General features: G+C 70.2%; 2 protein-coding genes across 2 annotated transcripts; one reads left to right on the top strand and one right to left on the bottom strand.

Moving 5' to 3' along the window:
• Positions 1 to 3,755: 3,755 nt before the first annotated feature.
• Positions 3,756 to 4,401, bottom strand: AURANDRAFT_31459 (hypothetical protein; the record flags this gene model as incomplete). Its single annotated transcript, XM_009041939.1, has 3 exons — positions 3,756 to 4,022; positions 4,108 to 4,267; positions 4,364 to 4,401. Coding segments are annotated over 3 exons (465 nt in total), but the record flags the coding sequence as incomplete, so codon positions are not given.
• Positions 4,402 to 4,669: 268 nt separating this feature from the next.
• On the top strand, positions 4,670 to 19,530 carry AURANDRAFT_72351 (hypothetical protein; the record flags this gene model as incomplete). The annotated part of the gene is made up of 5 exons (XM_009042005.1): positions 4,670 to 5,245; positions 5,473 to 9,504; positions 9,561 to 13,513; positions 13,596 to 16,599; positions 17,632 to 19,530. The coding sequence occupies 5 exons, from the start codon at positions 4,670 to 4,672 to the stop codon at positions 19,495 to 19,497; spliced, it is 13,431 nt and encodes a 4,476-aa protein (XP_009040253.1).
• Positions 19,531 to 21,196: the final 1,666 nt, after the last annotated feature.

Here is a 21,196-nt window from a genome sequence, read left to right as displayed (position 1 = left end):
GCCGCCGCCCCGGCGGCGGCGTCCTCCGCCCCCGCGGCGGCGCCTCGCGCCGCGCCCCGCGCGAGCCGTCGCCTCTCCCCCCACCGCCGGTCGCGCGACCCCGCGTCGCGCGGCCGGCGTCTTACAGCCCCGCTCTCTCCCCCTTCTGTCTCCGGCGCGTGGGTGGGGTCCGCGCGGGCCCCGGAGTTGGCCGCACGCGGTCCGAATTCGGGCTCCGAACCGGACCGGGCCCATGATGATATTGCCCGGCAGCCCCGGCTCAACGCTGTAAGCATGGGCGCGGTGCGCTGAGCGTTTGCATGGCGGAGCTCGACGCGTGGCCGAGCGCGCGGCCGTGGTCGTCGGGCGCGACCCCGGGCGGCCTCGGCGCGCTGGACCTGCCGCGGAGCGCGACGGCCGACGGCGCGCCGCGGAGCTTCCTGGAGGAGTCCGACGACCTGCACCGCACGGGCCGCGACCGGCTCTGGCCCTACTGCGTCCGGCTGAAGCAGTCGCCGGTGCAGCGCGTGCTCGCCGAGCGCGCGCGGCAGCTCACGGCGGCGGAGCGGCCCGTGGCGCCGCCGCCCTTCGTGGACCTCGGCAACTTCGACGCCGTCGCGGCGCCTGCCGTCGCTCCGGCCGCCGGCGGCGGAGAAGCTCGCCGCGCGGCCGCTGCCCGCGCACAAGGCCGAGCCGCGGCGGCGCAACTTCCAGGAGCGGAGCGGCCAGCGCCACTGGTCCGCGGCCGAGGACGACGCGAGCGTGTCGTCGTCCGACGGAGCGGTTCCGCGTCGCGGGCGAGCTGGAAGCTTTAGGCTGGGGCGAGCTCGACTTGGAGGAGCGGCCCCTGGAGGACGTGAGCATCGCCGACATCGAGGCAGAACTACAACGCGTCGCCGACGCCATCGCCCGGGCGAAGGACGAGCCCGACGTGCCCTTCGACAAGACGTTCCACGTGCCCGACCGGTACCGCGAGGGCTACGAGGACGAGACAGCCGTGACCTTCGGCGCCGTCGAGGAGGACGACATTTCCAAGGACGCGCGGAAGCTCGCGCGGCCCTGGCGGCGCGCGAAGCCGCCCCTCGCGATGCCGTTCCACCGCACGCTGGAGCGGCGGGACCTCTTCCTCCACGCGAACGCGGAAGCGCTCGCGCGCGCGAACGCCGCGGCCGACGCGGAGAACCGCGCGGTCCACGCGGAGCACCTGCGGCGCGTGCGGCGCGCCCTCGAGGTCGCCCAGCGCCGGGGCAACGCCGCCCACGCGAGGGCGCTCGACCGGCTGCTCGCGCACGCCGCGGCGACGGCGGCGCGCGCGGCGGCCGACGACGTCGCGGCCGCGGCGCGCGCGGCCTACCGGGACCGCATGGCCGAGCTGGCGACGTACCGCAAGACGGAGCTCGGCGAGTGCCAGCACTGCGGCGACATGGTCCCGTTGGCCAAGATGGCCGCGCACGCGGCGAACTTCTGCCGGAACCGGTTGCAGCCGTGCAAGAACGCGGACTGCGGCTGCGCCGTCATGGTGCGGCCCATCACGGCCAAGTGGCACGAGGAGGCGGACCATTTGCTGGAGCCGCGGTCCTGCCTGCGGTTCCCCGGCGCGGCGGGGTTCCGGCCCACGTACGTCGCGCTCGACGAGGCGGATTTGGACCCGCCGTGGACGGCCGAATTCTGGGTCTGGCGGCCGAAGCCGGCGGACGCGCTGCGGTCCAAGGCGCGCGCGTGCCTCAAGGCGCACCGGGTCCAGAAGGAGAAGGAGCACGTCGTCGCCACGCTCGAGGCGGAGGTGAAGGCGTTGGAGGAGAAGGCGACGACGGCGTTCTCGGGCGTCGGGGGCGAAACGAAGGAGGAGATCATGAAGCGGTCGTCGGCGATCACGGACACGATCATCGAGACGAACGCGGCGATGATGGACGCGGCCGTGACGGCCTACGTGTCGAAGAACGTGTCCTACGAGCTCATCCGGTCCGTGCGGCGGTTGATTAGCGAGCTCGAGGACGACAACGACGTGCTCCGCGCGGCGCTCGAGCCCATGGTCCACGGCTTCCGGCCCCTGAACCCGGCGAAGAAGCGCTTCGGCGTCCTCGCGGAGGCGCCGCCGCCCGAGGACGCCGTCGCCGCCGCGCCCGCGTCCGCGGACCCCCTCGCGCTCCGCCGCGAGGGCGACGACGCCGAGACGCCCTACTACGACTCCGTCGACGAGGTGCGCCGCGCGCTCGACGAGGTCATCAAGGAGATGGACGCGAAGCCCCACGAGCACCACGACGACCACAAGGGCGACGAGACGAAGGACGAGCCCAAGGACGGCGGCGGCGGCGGCGACGACGACGACGACGACGACGACGACGACGGGCGGCGGAAGAAGCAGAGCGCCAAGGAGAGGCGTGCGACCATGCGCAAGAAGAAGAAGGAGCGCGCGCGCGAGAAGCTGCACCACAAGCGCGACGCGTCACACGGCAAGTCCGTCAAGAAGCGCGCGCTGGAGCTCCTGCTGGGCAACGAGGGCCACGAGGCCGTCGCCGCGTCGTCCAAGTGCAAGCTCCTCTTCGAGGTGGACCACAGCAAGGGCAAGAAGCCGAGCAACAAGGGCCACCTCGGCGTGTCCTTCCCCGGCGTCGGCACGTTCACGCTGTCGCACGAGCCGTTGCCGACGGAGCGCTGGGTCCACGTCGCCTTCGTCGCGAGCGAGCAGAAGTCCCTGAGCGCCTTCGTCGACGGCCACCGCGTCACGAACAAGCCCGTCGTCGCGCCCAAGGGCTGCGACATGAAGCTGCCCATGCGCGACATCGGCGGCGACCGCGGCGCGCCCCACGGCTCGCTCCACGGGCTTTTGCTGGAGGCGCGCTACTGGCACGTCGCGCGGACGAAGCGGGAGCTGAAGGCGGAGGCCGGCGAGCTGCCGCCGGCGGACGCCAAGGCGAACGGCCTCGTCGGCTGGTGGACCTTCGAGGAGCACCGCGGGGGCTGGGCCCACGACCGCGCGGAGCTCCGGTACAGGTCCGCGATCCGGGGCTGGACGGACGCCAAGTCGGACGTGGACCCGGAGCTGACGCTGCGCTGGGGCGAGGCCGTGGCCCACAGTGGCGGCCTCGACCCGCCGACGCCGGCGTCCCTCGAGAAGGGCGTCTGCCAGGTCGAGCTCCGGCGGTGCCGTCTGGCCGCCAAGGGCCGCGAGGCCTTTGGGGTCGAGCTCTGCGACCGGGGCTGCGGCGCCGAGGTCATGCGCTACAAGCTGCGCATGCACAAGGAGTACGAGTGCCCCCTGCGGCCCGTCGTCTGCCCCCAGTGCGCGCGGGCCATGCCCTTTTCGGAGCTCGCGCGCCACGAGCGCGGCGACGCGACCCACGCGCCGACGTGCCCCGTGGTGGTGCAGCGCGAGGCCCTCGCGTCGAAGCACGCCGCGGGCGCCCTCGTCGTCGAGTGCTACCAGGGCTGCGGCGCCATGCTGAAGCGCGCGGACATGGACCGCCACCAGCGGCGCGACTGCGAGATGCGGCTGGAGGCGTGCCCGAACAACTGCGGCGAGTCCATCGCCCACTGCCGCATGAAGGACCACATCGCCAACTTCTGCGGGAACCCCTTCTTCGTCGCGCAGCGGCGCATGATCCGCAAGTACCGCCACGTCAAGAAGTACGCGCGGCCCTGGGCGACGGGCGACGACGCCAAGGACGTCGAGTACGTGAGCTCCGAGGACGAGTACTCCGACGACGACCGATAGTAGTACAAGGCAGCGCTTATTGGGTGGGGGGAGGTGGAGGGCGGGGGCGGGGGAACCGCGCTCACGACGGCGGCGCGTTCTTCGCGGCCTCCTGCCGGACGCGCTTCTTGTACTCGGCCTTGTCGGAGACGAAGAGCTGGTACGCGTCGCTCTGGGCGGGCGAGTTCGGGTTCGGCGTGTCGAGGAGGTCCTGGATGCCCAGGAGCATCTGCTTGATCGTGATCGCCGGCCGCCAGTCCTCCTCCTCGTTGAGGATGGACAGGCAGATGGTGCCCGACGGGTAGACGTTGGGGTGGAAGAGCGGCGGCACGAACTTGCACTTGGGCGGCTGCGACGGGCGCGCGCGCGGTCGGCGCGGAAGCGGCGCGGCGGGGACCGGCGATAGCGCGCGCGGGGCCCGCGGGGGCGCGCACCTTGGACGGGTAGTCGTCGGTGAACTCCATGGTCACCTTGTAGAGGCCGGCCTCCCAGTCCGTGCCCGCCTTGCCGGGGATGCCCGTCTCCCACCGCATCAAATTCGTCGAGTTGTCGGGGTTCGAGCCCGGCCGCGCGTAGAACCCGAAGGGGTGGTCCCTGCGCGGCGGTGGGCGCCGTCGAAGAGCTGGGCGCGCGTGGGTTCGAACGGCTCTCGGCGCTCGGTTCCGGACGCCGCGGCCGCGCCGGCGCCACGCCTTGCGCTCCTCGGCCAGACGTCCGCGCGCGATGCCTGCGGGGGGCGGCGTGGTGAGCGGTCTTCGTGGCCGCGGGTGAGCGAGGGCGTCCGTTCGAGTCGTCTCGTGCGGGTGGTTCTCTGTCGCGTTTCTCGAGCCGCGGCGTCGAGGGACGCGGCGCGAGACCGGCCATGATGCGGATTATGAAAATCGCCTCTGCTAACTTGAACACGTGTTTCCCTTTAGCTACTTCTAAGTTGACGCGCGGCGCTGCCCGAGGATTAACGATGGCCGAGGCCTGAGGCCCATCTCCTCTAAGAACGAGATGGCCGAGGCCGGCGCGCCGGCGCCGCCGGCGGCGTTGCTCGACGTGCCCGAGGGGCCGGAGCAGCTCGGCGTCCACACGCTGCAGACCTTCGGCGGGCGCAAGTCGACGCCCTTGAGCGATTTCAAGCTCGACAAGCACCGGAGCGGGACGCCCTACAAGCTCGAGGACGACCGCTGGGACCCGGATCACCGCGTCATCGGCGGCGTGTTAGGCAAGCACGGCCTGGACACGGCCGAGGCGGAATTCGCGCGCCGCGCGCGGCTCAACGAGTCGGACTACGGCGAGCTCGGCAGCCACGCGTCCGGCGGCACCGCGGGCAGCCCCGGCGGCGCGGGCAGCCCGCCGCGGCGCGTGTCCACGCCGGCGCACCACCCGCCGCGGCCGCCCCACGAGGGCGACTCCGACGAGGCCGCGTCGGAGCTCATGCTGACGACGTTCCCCTTGGACCTCCAGACGTCGCTGGAGAGCTCGACCGCGTCCGCGAAGCCCGCGGCGGGGCTCGACGTCACGGGCAGGGGCTGCTTCAAGCCGACGGCGCCGAAGATCGTGAGCAAGCGCAAGTCCAAGGCCGTGGTGCTGCGCGAGGGCGACGCGTCCGACGCCGCCGCCAGGGCAGGACAAGAGAGCGAAATTCCCAACTTCAAAGGCTCCTCTCTCGGCCGTTTTCCACTCGTTTCGGCTGATTTTTGGACGAGCGATCATCTCTCGGGACGGCCTCGAAGCGTGGATGCTTTTTCCGGAACGCGCGCGCGCGGAACACTCATGTTGAAGCGACGTTGAATCATCCTTGTCCTGCCCAGGCCGCCGTGGGTCTGTCGTCGCGGACCGCGTCCATCGAGTCCGCGCGGGCGCCGTCGCCGCGTTCGAGCCTGGCGAAGCCCAAGCTGCCGCCGCCGGGCGTCATCCGCTCCAACTTCGGCGCCGCGCTGAACATGCGGCCGACGACCGCGCCGGGGCCCCGGCGCGCGAGGAAGCTCGCGCCCGCCGGCGGCTCGCGCGTGGACCTCCCGCTCCGCGGCGCCGTCGGCGAGGAGCTCCTCCAGCGCGAGTCGTCGCCTTTATTATCGGCCACGGTCGGCGGCGCGCGCGACGCCGCGTCGCTGCGCCTCGGCCGCTACCTGCTGTCGCCGCCGCCGCAGGCGCTCCCCTGGTCGGACGCGCGCGCCGTCGGCGTCGGCGGCGCGGGCAACGGCGCCCACTCGGCCGCCGTCGACGACGTCGAGGCGCGGCTCCACATGGAGGAGGCGACGGAGGCGGGGCTGCGAGACGCGGACGCGCCCCACTCGCGCGTCGCCGAGGCGCGAAGGAGCGCCGAAGCCGCGCGGCCGTCGCAGACCGCGGCGCGCTTCTTCCTCGACAAGTGGCTGAAATCCTTCGACGCCGACGCCGACGCCGAGGCGGCCACGGCCCTGTCCACGCGCATGCTGAGCCGCTTCGAGCACGCGCGGCGCGTCCAGGCCGCGGAGGCCGACCGGTCCAACAACTCGAAGCGCCGGTCCGCGCTGCCCATCGGTATGAATGAGGGCAAGCGCGGCCAGATGAAGCTGCCCCCGACGCGCGGCACCGTGGCCCTCGCCTGCGAGACCTTCGACGAGATGGTCACGGCGCTCGGCGCGTCGCTGCCCGCTTTGGCGGAGCTCCGGTCCTTCGTCTACGAGGCCATCTTCCTCGAGGACTCGCGGCCCTACGAGGAGGCGGAGCGGCGGCCGGGCGAGGTCGGCTCCGAGGACTACTACACGGCGCGGCGCCTCTGGTGCGAGGGCGCGACGCTCGGCGAGCTCACGTCGCAGAAGGATCTCGTGGAGCGGCTGCGCATGGAGGCCGAGGGCTGCGAGGAGGAGCGGCGCGCCGCGCGCCAGGACGCCGACGACGCCGAGGACAACGTCCTCGCGGCCGAGGCCGTCCTCGACGCGCGGGGCGTCGAGGTCGACGCGTTGCGCGGCGATTTGCGCTTCGAGGAGGACAAGAACCGCATGCTCCGCGTGGAGCTCGGCGACGAGCGCGAGGCCCACAAGCGCACGTTCCAGTCCATCCAGGACCGCATCCGCGACGAGAACCGCAAGCGGCACAAGGAAATGGACGAGGAGCGCGAGAAGTGGCGCGTCGCGCGGATCCTGACGCTGGGCACGTACAAGGAGCTCGAGAAGAAGTTCCTCACGGCCGTCGGCGACTTCAACAACGCGACAAAGCGCGCCGACGAGGCGGAGAAGGTGTTGCACGCCAAGGAGGCGGAGTTCGACGAGTTCAAGAAGGCGGCCGACGGCGAGGCGATCCACGCCGCGGAGAAGCTCCGGAAGAACCGCTTCGAGCTCGAGAACCAGCAGAAGCGGGGCAACGACCTCTTCGAGGAGAACCTGGAGCTGCGGGCGAAGATCTCGGGGCTGAAGCCCGGCGCGGAGCACCGCGAGGCCGCGACGATCATCAACGATTTGGAGAACGAGAAGAAGGCGATGCGCGGCGAGCTCGCGAACGCGACGCTCCTCATGGACAAGGCCATCGAGGAGCGGTCCGCGGCCGAGGCCAAGCTCGCCGAGAGCGAGGCCGGCCACGAGGAGAGCAAGGGCACGGTCCGCGAGCTCAAGGTCGAGAACGACAATCTGCACCACGAGCTCGCGTCGCTCAAGGACCAGATCGGCCTGCTCGAGTACCAGCGCACGCAGCTCGAGGAGGAGCTCAAGCCCCACCGCCAGCGCGCCGCGGACGAGCTCATGGGCGAGAAGACGGCGGAGCAGAAGGCCGTCGAGGCGAAGATGGACGCGCTCGCCGGCGCGGAGAAGGAGCTCCGCGAGGAGCTCGAGGACGCGAAGCAGGCCCTCGTGTCCGTGCGCGAGGTCCACCGGGAGACGACGAAGATCGCCGAGCGCGAGCGCGAGGTCAAGCTGCAGAATTTGGAAGACCTGCTCACGGAGCACCTCGACTACGCCGTCGACGCCGCGCACGCGTCGGCGACGGCCGCGGCCGTCGAGTTCGAGCGGCGCGACGCGAAGCGGTCCGCCGCCGAGGCGTCCATCGAGGCGAAGCGCAACGTCCAGGTCGTCGTCGAGGAGCTCGAGGAGCACAAGCGCAAGCTCGAGTCGATGACGGAGCTCTACGACGGCGTCGTCCAGCGCTGCGCCGCGCTCGAGACGGGCGCCGACGTGCCCCCGGAGACGGAGGAGGCCAAGCAGGTGCGCGCGTCCTTCGCGTCCGGCCAGGGCCTGGCCATGTTCAAGAAGGCCGCGACGTCCGTGGCCGCGACGGTCCGATTGAAGAACCTCGTCGCCGCGCGGCGCGCCTCATCGGACGAGGCGCGCGCGGACGACGCGCCCGTCGCCGAGAAGGAGGCGCGGCGGCCGTCGTCGTTCTGCCTCCACGACCTCGACAACGCCGAGGACCGCGAGGAGGTCGCGAGCTTCAAGCTCTCCGCGGCGCTCCGCATCTCGATGCACCGCTCGAAGGACCGGAAGAAGAACCCCATGGGCAAGATCCACGGCCGCCACGAGGACGCGAACATCGACTTCAGCACGGGCTTGCTGGGCGCGGCGATGAAGCACGCGAAGAAGGGCCGGCGGCTGCAGCAGAAGGCCGACACGCCGGAGTCGGAGAGCCGCGAGCTCAACGTCGACGACTTCGCGGGCATGTCGGCCTACGACCCCGTGCCCATCAACATGTCGACCAAGGCCGCCGTGTCCAACATCGACGCGGCCTTCAACCTCAACGCGCTCGTCGCTCTGCCGGACCGCGCGGACGCGCCGCCCGTGCAGTTCGTCGACGCGCCCAAGGAGGTGGAGATCCGCGAGGTCGTCAGGACGGTCTACGTGCCCGCCCCGGCGCCCGCGGCCGTCGAGGCGCCCGCGGGCGTCTTCGGCTACAAGCCCGGCGACGTCTGCGAGGCGGAGCGGCGCGTCGTCCGCGAGGACGGCAGCGAGACGGTGAGCTGGCAGCAGGCCATCGTGACGCGCGTGCGCTACAGCGTGCGCTACTTCGACGAGCCCGACCCCGAGGACGGCGTGCTCGAGGGCCAGGCGACCTTCGACGATTTGTGCGACGCGTCCTTCGTCTCGAAATCCAAGGACGACGAGGGCCGGCAGATCTTCGGCAAGAAGCAGGACCGCGCGCCGCCCCTCGTCGCCATCAGCGACCCCGTGTCCCGGCGCTGGAAGCAGATCCGCAAGCACCTCGGGTCGAACCACCTCAAGTCGAACCTCGTGAAGCGGCCCGACGGCGGCGAGAACGAGTCCTACGACGACGCGGGCACGTTCGGCACCTTCGAGGAGGACGCGTTCGAGGCGAAGATCGCCGTCAAGGAGGAAGACGCCCTGCCCCGCAAGGACAAGCTCAAGCAGACCCACAACGTCGCGCGGGCCATGGTCCGCGTCAGGGTGGACGCCGCGACGCCGCGGGGACCCGCGCACTTCCGCTTCGGGACCGCGCCGGACGTCTTCCGCCACAAGCCGAGCCCCATCGCCGAGGAGCCGCCGCTCGCCGACGTGCCCGAGGCCGCGCCGCCGGCGGCGGCGCCGGCGACGGCCCTCGCGCCGGGGCCCGCGGGCGTGTCGCACTACGAGCGGGGCGTCACCGAGGCCGAGGCGACGGAGGAGTACGCGCTCGTCGAGGCCATCGTCCACCGCTTCGCCGACGGCACCTACGCCGCCGAGGTCGTCGAGGACGACGCGGGCCTCGCCGCCGGCGAGTGGATCGACGCGCTGGATCGGCGCGACATCTTCGCGCGGCCCGCCGAGGGCGACGACGTCTTCAGCGACGACGAGTCCGACGACGAGAGCGACGACGAGGAGATCATGGCGGAGATGACCGCCGAGGAGCAGAAGCGCTACGTCAAGGGCAAGACCATGGTGCGTTTTTTCGTTTTTTTCTTTCCATCGCAAACGTTCCCTCCCCCCGTCCGCAGGCGCTCCAGAAGAAGTACGCGCGGTCGCACCACCAGCACGAGCTCGGCTCCGTCGTGGAAGTCCAAATCCCCGGCACGACCAAGTGGAAGAAGGCCCAGGTCGTCGCCGGCGACGTCGACGCCCGCGGCGAGGGCACGTACCGCGTCCGCGTCGTCGCCGACCCCAAGGTCGCGCCGACGGCGAACGTCGCGCAGCGCCAGCAGGAGGTGCGCGCGTCCATGGCGTCGCGGCGGTCCGTCGCCCAGGTCGGCAAGCGCAACGCGTCCATAGTCGACGGCGAGCGGCGCTTCGGGTCGTCGAAGCGGAACCTCGCGGACATGCTCGCCGCGCGCCGCGAGATCGTGCTGCCGGAAGAGGCGCTCGAGGACCTCGTGACGAAATCGGGCGACCTTATGGACGGCCTCGTGGCGACGGGCATCATGGACACGGCGCCCGACGCCTTCGAGGCTCTGGCGAGCGCCGAGGAGCAGGCCGAGGCCGAGGACGTCTTCGAGGAGCTCGTCGTCCCGGCCAAGGACGTCTGCCAGGCTCTAAGCGACGAGTGGATCCCCATGCGCCTGTCGACGGTGCAGGCCGCGGAGATCGGGTCGGCGCTGAGCCGCGTGTCCCAGCGCGAGGCCCACGCGCAGGGCGCCCTCTCCGCGATGACGAACATCCTGCGGCAGCAGCAGGCCAACCTCAAGGACCGCGGCGACGCGGCCGACGCGGCCTTCCACGCTTTAAACACGGAGCTCGGCAAGGCGCGGCAGAAGGTGAGCCGCATGCGCCGGAGCTTCGACAGCGGCCAGGGCGGGCTCACGCTGAGCTTGGCGGAGCACTCGGAGAAGCTCGAGGAGCTGCGGGACACCATGGAGGAGCAGCTCAAGGCCGCCAAGGCCGAGGCCTCGGGCGACGTGGAAGCGAAGAAGGCGCTCGAGGAGGAGGTCTACAAGTCGCGCGTCGAAATCGCGAAACTCGAGGAGGACGTCGAGGCGGCCGAGGAGGCGTGCGAGTCCGCGGACCGCCACGTCGCGCGATTGGTGAAGAACGCCGCGGCGACGGAGAAGAACCTGGAGCAGCTGAACCAGCTGCGGGACAAGGTCGAGGCCGAGGTCCGCGCGGTCTATTCCGACGTGAGCTCGCGCGTGCCCATCCCCGTCGTCCGGAACAAGCTCAAGAAGATGATGCTCGAGCTCGGGGCCGCGCCGCCGGGCGACAAGACGATGAAGGCGTTGATGACCATCTCGGGCATCCAGAAGAAGTGGCGCGCGCGCCGCGCGAGGCGCCTCGAGGCGGAAGCCGCGGAAGCGAACGCGCTCAAGGCCGCGGAGGACGAGGTCGCGCGGCTCCGCGAGGAGCAGGCCATCGCCGAGGCCATGCAGTCGCAGATCATCGCCGAGGGCATGGAGCAGGGCAGCGTGCTCACGCACCACTCCACGGACGACGACACGGACCGGGAGTCGGACGTCGACGACGACGCGTCGACGGACACGGGCCAGCGCAAGAAGAAGAAGCACCGCAAGTTCCTCGACCCGCTGGCGGCCCAGCAGGAGGTGTCCCAGGAGCGGGAGCGCATGAAGGCCCAGCTCGAGGAGCAGCGCGAGCGCGACGAGGCCGCGGCGCGGAAGCGCGACGAGCTCGAGGCGAAGTTGCGGGAGGCGGAGGCGCGCGTCCGGGAACAGGAGGCGGCGAAGACGCGCGAGGACCAGAAGACGAAGGCGGCGATCCTCGCGTCCAAGTACCGCGCGGGCGCCGCCGCCGCGGAGCAGGGCGAGGAGATGCGCAAGCAGCAGTCCGTGCGCCACCGCGAGTCTCTAAAAATCGTCGAGCGCGCCAAGGCCGAGGAGACGGAGAAGCTCAAGGCGGAGCACAAGAAGCTCAACGAGGCCATCCGGCGCGAGTCCATCGCCCAGATCGACCGCGACGACGCGCAGAAGAAGCTCGCCCACGCGCTCGCGCGGTTGAAGGACGCGGAGGACCGCGCGATCAAAGCGGAGCGCGAGCTCGAAAAGAACCCGCGCGTCGTCGAGAAGGTCGTCTACAAGGAGGTCGTCAAGGAGGTGGTCGTCGAGGCGCCCTCGGCGACGGCGGAGCACCAGTCGTCCCTCGAGCACGAGCTCCTCGTCGCGCGCGCGCCGTCGCCCGCGCCCGAACCCGCGGCGCGCGCGATCCACCTGCCCGACGACGACGACGTCAAGGTCAAGGACGTCGCCGAGGAAGAGGCGGACGACGAGGACGAGGAAGAAATCGACGACGGCCGCGACGAGGGCGACGTCGGCGACGACGTGCTCCAGGCGACGACGTCGCTGTCGCACTACCAGTTGGCGTCGGAGGCGCGCGAGCTCTCGCAGAACATCCTCACGGAGGAGGCCGCGCTCCGCGACCTGAAAGCCTCCGGCGAGCGGAGCCGCTTCGTCGCGCGGCGCGTCAAGGCCATGGAGGCGGCGCTGGAGAAGAAGCGGCGGCGCCTGAAGCGGATCGGCTGGCGGATCCCGCTCATCGACAGCCACGGCGTCTGCGACGTGGCCTTCGAGTACCGCGCCTACGACGTCGTCGACCAGCGCGACATTTTGTTCGAGATCAACGGCGCCCTGCGCAAGAACTTCCACGCGAAGATGCACGACGTCGAGCAGTCGATCTCGCGGATGTCGCGCGCGAACTTTGTGGCCGAGAAGGAGCGCGACCAGGAGGCGCTCCGCCGGGAGAACGCGGAGCGCGTCATCGCGGCCATCAAGGTCGAGCTCGAGCAGGCCAAGGCCGACGACGACCGCATCTTGCTGTTGTGCGACGAGACGGGCGTGCCGCCGACGGAACTGTTGCCGAAGTTGGTGAAGACGCTCCTCGCGGAGCGCAAGGCCATGGTCGACGTCATCGACGAACTGACCCTCTGGGAGAACGACGTCGTCGATTTGTGCGGCCTGAGCGACGCGGCGTCGAACCGGACGGGCCGGCCGTCGACGGCGAGCGCGGCCGTCCACGCGGACGCGCAGATGTCCGTCTTCGAGATGACCGGCGACGACAAGGGGCCCCTGGCGCTGCACAAGGGCCTGGACCCGAGCAAGTACAAGCTCTCGTCGCTGCCGCCGAAGACGAAGGCGCGCGCCGCGGCCGCGCGGCCGTCGACGGCGCCGTCCAAGGCGTCGACCGTGACGACGCCCGGCCTCGGCGGCTTCCGCCTCGCGCCCCTCGACGCGCTGGCCCAGGACTCCCTGGCGTCGACGGACCCGGACGTCATGGTCGTCCACGGCCTCGAGGGCGAGGCCGTGCCGACGACGACGCTCGAGATGCCCGCGGGTCCCCGGAGGGACGCGCCCGCGCCGCCGTCGCCGCGGCGCGTCATCTTCGAGGAGCCGCCCACGGAGGCGGACGTCGGCGCCGTCGTGTCCGAGGCGCTGCGCGACTCGCTCACGGACACGATCGCGCCCATCCTCGAGGAGCACCTGCGCGTCGTGCCGTTCTTCCGCGAGGAGATGAAGCGGCGGCTGTTGTTCGGGACGTCGTGGCGCAAGCACAAGGAGTTCTTCGAAAACGCCGACCCGCTCGTGCTCGCCCACGTCGAGCGGAACGCGCGGCTGCTCAACAAGAACCTCAACGTGCACTCCAAGGCGGCCGAGGCGCTCAACGACAAATTGGAGCATTTGCTGGCGAACCAGGAGGCCAAGGACGCGGAGAAGGCCGAGTTCTTCTACCTGAAGCGGTCCCTGGACACGCACGGCAAGCTCTCGAAGCCCCTCCAGGACTGGGCGAAGACGCACGTCTCCATGCTCAAGCGGCCCGAGCTGTCCCAGGCGCTCGGCTCGCGACGGCACCGGCCGCTGGAGACGCTCGTGCAGCGGCCCCACTACCAGCCCGAGCGCGACGTGCTCAACGCGACGGTGCGCGAGCGGCCGCCCATCGGCGACGGCGACGGCATGCCGTCGATCCGACGATCCGGGGACCCGCTCCCGGACGACGACGCGGGGACGCTGGCGCAGTAAGGCGTTTGCGTGAAGTGGGTGTTGAGGGCTGCCACACAGCGGCGCTGGACCAGGGCGGTGCGGGAGAGCGTTCCGGAGGTCCTTCTCGTCGACGTGCATGGCGGACCGCGCCGCCGCCAACCTCGCGGTGGCTCAAAAAATCCTCGAGGCGAAGCGGAGGTACCCTCGCCTCTGCGCCGACGCGCGCGCGGTGCTCGTCCGCATCCCCACGACTTACTGGCCAGACGAGTATGTGGTGTCCTATTTTCGCACCTACTACCTGCCGCCAGACCCGGACGAGGTGCAGGTCGAGGTGCTCCGGCGATTCGCTGCCGTGCCCAAGAACGAGCGCTTCTCATTGAGAATCGTGAACGGGTGCTTCACGAACATCCTCAAGGCCGTGCGGCGCGAGCGGCGGCGGCGAGAAGGAGCCGCGCCGCCGCCGCCGCCGCCACCACCGCCGGGACCCGCGCCTCCTCCACCGCAGCCGCCGCAACCAGGAGCCGCGCCGCCGGCGGCGTCGGCCCGCAGCCCGCCGCGGCCCCGAAGCCCGCCGGCCGCGGACGCGCCGTCGGACGCCGAGTGGCTCCTCCGGACGCTGTCGGCGGAAGCCTCCCCAGGCGACGTCGAGAGGGTCAACGCCATCTGGCGCTCGGATCTGTGGGAGCAGCACAAGATGACGCCGGACGAGTGCTTCAGCCTCCTGGTGAAGGCGTCGGCGGACTCGGCGGGGGTTTCTCTAGCGGACAAGTTTGAGGAACTCGTCGACGGTCTCTCTCGCGCGCGGCGCCAGGCCGCTCCGGGGGCTCCGGGCACCACATTCTTCGCGATCTCCGCGTCGATGCTCGGGACCTACTTCCACTTTGAGTGCCCGCGGCTCCTCCACCGGCTCGCGACGCGGACGCGGGGCCGGGCGCGCCGGAGCGAGCCGCTTCTCGGCGGCGAGCCGCCGACGGACGCGGACGTCTCCGAGGCGGCGGAGCGCCTCAACTGGAGATCGCTCGTCAGCGGCCGCGGGGCGGATCACGAGCGCTGGATCAACGACCAGCTCCAGAACCCGGGGCTCGCGACGCGGTCCTGGTTCTCGCCCGAGGGGGAGCGCCGCGACGACGCGCCGGCGCGGTTCCGCTTCGTCGACGTGGAGGCGCTCGCCAAGGAGCGCTGCGGCGAGGAGCACCGGAGCGAGCGCTTCTGGCGCACCTACGACGAGATCTCGCTGAAGCTCCTGCGCACCGCGCCCGTGGGCACCGCGCTGTGGCAGCCTTCGCTGAACGCGGAGGTCATCGACAAGGTCTACGAGGCGCTCGGTCTGGCCGGGGCGACGGCCATCGACCTGAAGCGGTCGCTCCTGGACTACGCGCTCGTCGTCGAGGACCCGAGGACCGGCGAGCGCGCCGTCGTCGTCGTCGACGCGAAGGCGAGCAAGCGCGTCGAGCTCGCGCATCAGGTCCAGGTCGTCTTTTACAGCATCCTGGTCGACGTCGTCCTCTCGGACCTCCCGGGGTCGGCGCTCTCGGACCTCCCGGGGTCGGCGCCCGTGTCCAAGGTCGGGGGCGTCTGGATCGCCTCGGAGCCGGCGCCGCGCATCTTCGAGGTCGCCGGGCTCCGGGCCGCGCTCCGCGACTTCCTCCGCGGCAAGGTCCGGAGGTGGCTCACGGCCGAGGCGCTGTCGCGTCCCGCGGACCAAGATCAGGACTGGGTCCTGCACGGCGCCTGCGCCATCTGCGAGCACCGGCGCGACTGCGAGGCCCAGGCCGTGCGGGAGAAGCGGCTCTGCGCGCTGCCCAACTGCAAAGACCGGGACCTCGAGGAGCTCAACCGGGCCGCGCGGGCAGTACCCGGGGACTACACGGAGCTCGACCGCCTCGAGGCCTTCCTCAAGGGCGGCGGCGCAAGGACCGAAGACAAGGGCGTGCGAGGCGCGCTTTCGCGCGCGCTCCACCTGGAGTACGAAGACGACGACGTCGCCGCCGCTTACGTCACGCCGCCCAAGCTCCGCGCCCTCAAAGACGGCGAGGCCGTGCTGACCGGCAGGCCGAGCGTGGCGCTGCCGTACCGCCACCATCAAGAGGCGGGCGCGATCGTCTTCGCCATCGACACAAACTTCCGCACGATGGCGCCCTCGGCGTACTGCGTCCGCTTCGTGCCGGGGGACCCGGCGGAGGCTCCGACGGTGTGGAGCCACGTCGTCCCCCACGAGGCCTACGACGGCGACGTGCTCGCGGGCGCTGCCACGGACGCCGCGCGAGATGTCCGCCTCCGGCTCGTCGCGGACGTCTACGGCGCCCTGGAGCTCTGCCGCGGGAAGCGCGTCGTCGTCTGCTGCGCCGAGGCCGTCGACAAGACGTCGCTCTTCGACGCCGTGCTCCGCGTCGCCCTCGGCGAGTCGAGCGCCGAGGCCGCTGCCAAGGCGCGGCTCGTCATGTCGGCTCTCGGCGCGGAGCCGATGCACCTGCTCATGGAGAGCCACCACCCCGCGATCGCCTCCGGCGCCGACCCCGCGGAGGCGGCCCAGTTCCTGCCGCGCCTCGCGGTCCTCGTCGCCGAGGCCAAGACGCTCTTCGACGTGCCGTCCGTGCGCGCGACGACGTTCGAAAACTTCTGCGCCTACTTGCCGGTGGAGGACGACGGCGAGACGCGCCGCGACCTCGGCGCCGTCGCCGCGGCCTGCGATCGCGACGCCGTCTTCCGCGTCTGGGCGCTCCAGGGCCCGGACCACCTCGCCGGCCGCGACCTCGACGCCGACATCCGGGACCGCTGCGTCGCCATGCTCGTATCGCGGACCGAGTGCGCCCTTTTCCTCCTCCACGGCATGCGCACGCGCTGCCGCCCGGCCGGTCGCGCGGACGCGATTTCGACGCAGGATCTCGACCCGGCGGCCGCCGCTCGCGAGTTCCGCTACACGCCGTTCAAGGCCGCGACGATCCACCTCGACGCGTCCGCGGCGGTGGCGCACCCGAAGCTCAGCGCTCTCTGCTTCCTCACGGAACTCGAGACGGCGACGAGCATCTACGCGCACCGGCACGAACGCGCGAGGAGCCTCGAGGACCTCGTGCAGCGCGACAAGGTCGCCGTCGTCCGGCTCGACGGCGCCACGACCGAAGTCAGACGGGACGTTGAGGGCTCGTTCCGCGTCGAGCGCGGCGCGGCGCCCCGAGAACCCGACTCGATGAAAAACAAGCGCTGGATTCTCGCGCCGGTCTCCCAGGGCGGCGCGGTGCTCGCACTCAAGTTCGCAGACTTTGAGAACAGGGACAAGCCCGCCTACAAGCTGCAAACGACCCTGCCGATTCTCTTTGCGAGTGTCGTCGGAGTCAGCGAGGGCTCCTGCCGTCTCTCTGTCAAGCACAGCGCGAGCGTTAGCCTGGACCCCGACGAGCGCTACGTGCTCGTCAAGCGCTACACCGATTTTACGTCAGTGCCTATGCTGGGAGAACTCAAACGCTGCGCGGACGCTCCGGGCGACGAGCTCTTCGTGAAACTTCTTGACGGCGCGAAGGACTGGTGCGATGTCGAGCCTCGCGACTGGAGCGAACTCGACGCTGCGATCCCGCGGGACACCGGGGCCACCATGTCCCAGGAAGAGGCGCTCCGGCGCGTCGTGAAGTCTCGAGGCTCGGTGACGCTCGGCCCCCCGGGAGCGGGCAAGAGCCATTGGGCCGCGTCGACGCTCGTCCGGCTTTGCGAGGGCGCGTCGGCCGCGCCGACGCTTCCACCTTTGAAGATTATCGTGACTGCCGTGACGCACTCGGCCGTCGATGGCCTCTTGAAAAAGATCGTAGCCATGGTGGCTGCTCGCCGCGCTGATGTGCAAGTGCTCAAGGTTGATAATGTAAACAACGAACCGCCAACCGCGGCTGGAGAGCTCTGCTGGTTCAGTCCAAGCGGGAGAGGCGTCAACGCCCGGACCCGGCGGAAGGGCGAGGTCGTCGCCATCTCGGGAAACGAGTTCACCGTCCGCGCGGAGGGCGGGGGCGTGCAGCCGCCCCTACCGAAGAACGCCGTGCGGCTCCGCCGCGAATTCGATATCCTCGACGCGAAGTCGACAGCCGAGGACGTCAACGCGCTCCTCGCTAACGACCGCTGCCTCATCGTTGGCTGTACAGTCTTTAAGGTGGACAAGACGCTGGCACAGGCGGGCGTGACGCGCGCGTGGGACGTGCTGCTCGTCGACGAGGCGAGCCAGATGCTCGCGTCGCAGGCGGCGCTCGCCGTCAAGGCCCTCGACGCGGAGCACGGCCGCCTCGTGCTCCTCGGGGACCACAGACAGATGCGGCCGACGATCAAGACGCCTCTCCCGGACGGCGTCGGCGTCGAGATCTCGGGCTCGATCCTGGACGTCGTCCGCCACCAGCTCCGCGGCACGGGCTGCGTCGGCGCGCTGCGCGAGAATCATCGCATGAGCGCGGAACTCTGCGCCTTCACGGAGGTCGCGCTGGGCTATTCCGGCTACCACATCTGCTCTCGAGGTGGCTGTCGGTGTCGGATGGCGGCGGCGGTACCCGCGGGCGACGACGCGCTCGTGGCCAGGCGAACGGAGGAGCTCCGGGCGTCCCCGAGCCGGTCGCGCGCGACGGCCGGCGACATCCTCGACGTCGCGAAGCACTTCACCGTCGTCCTCGTCGACATCCCGCCGACGGCTTCCATGGCCGAGATCCGCGCCGCCGAAGCGTCTCTGTGCTCGCGGATCCTCGCCGCGCGCGACCGCGTCGTCGCCGGGACGGCCCGCGGCCGCGGCGCGTTCTGCGTCTGTCCGCATCACGCCCAGCGCCACGCCGTCGGCGACGCCCTCGACGGCGCGCTCGCCGCGCTCTGCGACATCGACACCGTCGAGCGGATGCAGGGCCGCGAGAAGGACCTCGTCGTCGCGTGCTTCGCCGGCCTCGACCTCCTGCCCGACGAGGAGAGCGCCGAGCTCGACTTCGTCTACGAGGCGAGCCGGCTCGTCGTCTCCCTGTCTCGCGCGAAGCGGAAGACCATCCTGCTCGCGACGGAGCGCCTCTTCGAGCCGAGCTTGCACGTCTTCGACACCCCGCGCCGCCGCGAGGCCTTCACGCTGCTCAAGCAGGTGAAGGACTACGCGGAGGAACGCGGCTGGGTCGTTCGTCCACCACGAGCGACGGGGAGCTCGCAAGGGGACGGCGGTGGTGGCGGGGGCGGGGGCGGCGGCGGCGGCGGCGACGACGACGGCGGCAGGGGCGGCGGCGGCGACAACGGCGGCGGCGGGGGCGGCGGCGCGGGCGGCGGCGGCGACGACGGCGGCGACGACGACGACAGGACGCGGCTCGACGACGACGCCCAGATGTCCCAGGCGCTCAGCCAGAGCCTCAGCCTCACGGAGAACTTCGGAGCCGACAGCTCGCAGCCGATGGCGCGCGACGACGACGACGACGACGGCGACGACGACGACGACGACAGGACGCGGCTCGACGACGACGCCCAGATTTCCCAGGCGCTCAGCCAGAGCCTCAGCCTCACGGAGAACTTCGGAGCTGACAGCTCGCAGCCGATGGCGCGCGACGACGACGACGACGACGACGTCACGAGCCTCGGCGACAGCGAGGAGGAGATGGTCTCCGGCGCCGTCTACGTCGACGACCGCGACGAGGATCTGTCGCCCGTGGACCCGTACTCGGGCCGAGTTCCGCGCGACTCCCAGCCCTGGACGCCGACGAAGCGCGACCGCGACGACGGCTCCGAAAGCGAGGACGACGATGAAGACGACGGCGAGGACCGCGGCGCGGGCGGCGCCGCCGCGTCCGACTCGGACGACCTCTTCGAATCGGACGACATCTGGCTGGACCGCCACGCCGGTCGACCGCCGCGCCCGGAGACCCCGACCTCGAGCAAGCGCGTGCGCCTGGACAACGGCGACTCCCGAAGCGACTGGCTCCCGCGCCTCGCCTTGCCCGCGGCTCCCGCCGCGTCGGCGCCCCGCGAGTACCGCTGCAGCAAATGCGGACAGCCCAAGAGGGGGCACAAGTGTACCGCCGCGGGCTAGGCGACTGTGTGTTGTTTAATTGGTTTTCTTCTTCTGGGCCACTGGCAAGCCTCGCGCTGGGGCGGCCCGGGCGCTCTGCGGGAGAGCAACTCACGGAGCACGCGCTCGACCATTCCCCACTGGCCCGGCGAAACAACACTTACAAGTCACAAGTACGGTAGTACGATTCGAGGGCGAAAACCACGGGGTCGTGGTCGGAGAGGTTGTTCGCTACGAATATTTTTCGGTGCTTGGCATGAGCTTTGGCGTCCCCCCCAACATACTCCTGGTAGAACTTCTGGTGCATGCGTCCGAGGGCCTCGCGCTGAGCGAAGTTGCGATGATCGAGCATCGCGCGCAAAGGTCCAAAAGCAATGCCCCAATCAAGTTCCAGGTCACGGTGAACCATTTCATCATACACTTCACATTGTTCCGGAGAAAGGTTCATGTCGCCGAGCAGAAAGATGCGGCGTCCAGAAGCTTCGGCGTACCGACGCAGCAACCTATCAATCTCTGCGAATCTTCCAATTCTGATTGTCGCCGTGCCCGATCTAGCCGCAAAGAAATGCATGTTGATGATCAAACGACCATCGACGTCCACGATCAGAGACCGAGTCTTCAGCTCGTGAAGAGCGCGGCGAATATAAACCGTCATCTTGCCCATGGACGGATGGATGTCAAAACTTCTCCGAATGTCATCCACTGTGTCCACTGTAGCGTCAGCGAGTCTACTCGCCGTGCTTGTCAGGTTTCGCCAAAAGGTCGCAAGATAGCCTCTGGTCTCTTCGCGGCAGACTAAATGCCAATCCCCGCGCTGCTCGCCCGTCGTTTGCCGGAGCTCGACGTTGTCTGCAAAGGCTTGCGGCAGAACGAGCTCGGGCGCCACGATGCCCGTGCACGTGACGCTCGCGATTCCCTGGACGGCGATTTCTTCAGAATTGGCCGTCGTGATCGTTTGGGAGACCACGGCCGCTGTATCCTCATCGTCGACCTTGATGCCATACTTGGCCGTCACGCCAAGCGCCGACGAGTCGCGGGCGCCGAGGCGCCGGCAGGCGTCGGCGAACTCGAGCTTGACGATGGAACTCGCCTCCACGCCTGCGGCCCCTGCGATGGTTTTTTTGAAGGCGCGCTTGTTCGCGTTCGCGGTCTCGACGTCGACGCCGAGGAAGGACATCTCGCCCAGCAATCCGCACTCCGGTGAGATCCGTTTCAGCAGGCTCAAGGCGAAGCCTCGTGAGCCCGCCTCCTGAATGCACAAGACGTTGCAGCTCGCAAAATCCCTGATGAGATTTTTGGAGAAGTTTCGGGCCTTTGCAACCTTCGCCTTCGAGTTCGGGGACGTCAGTTCCGGCACGGACCGTCGGGACTCCGGTGTCTCGGGCTCAGCGTCATGGGAGGTCTTCGTTGGCGTGGCCATGAGCTCCCTTGCATCACTGCCATCAGATGAACCCAGGCTCAACGTTTTTGCACCAGACGCGGAGATGCCTCCGACGTTGTGCGTACAGATCCGGTAAACTGGCGTCGCACCTCGAAGCGGATCGGTCTCTTCTTGGTCCTCGAGAGAGATCGCTGCTGCGTCGCTAGCGAGAGCATCCATCGTAGACAAAGTGATGCCTGGTGATTGAGCGCGAGGCAGCTAACTTTTGCGTCCGTCGACCTTCATTTCGCGCCGCTCCCGGAGAATCACACACCGCGCGGGATGCATCGAGTCGCATGG

Source organism: Aureococcus anophagefferens (assembly GCF_000186865.1).
Source record: "Aureococcus anophagefferens unplaced genomic scaffold AURANscaffold_25, whole genome shotgun sequence".
Classification (NCBI taxonomy): Eukaryota; class Pelagophyceae; order Pelagomonadales; family Pelagomonadaceae; genus Aureococcus; species Aureococcus anophagefferens.
The sequence above is the reverse complement of the archived record's forward strand: the minus strand, read 5'-3'. Positions and strand labels throughout refer to the sequence as shown.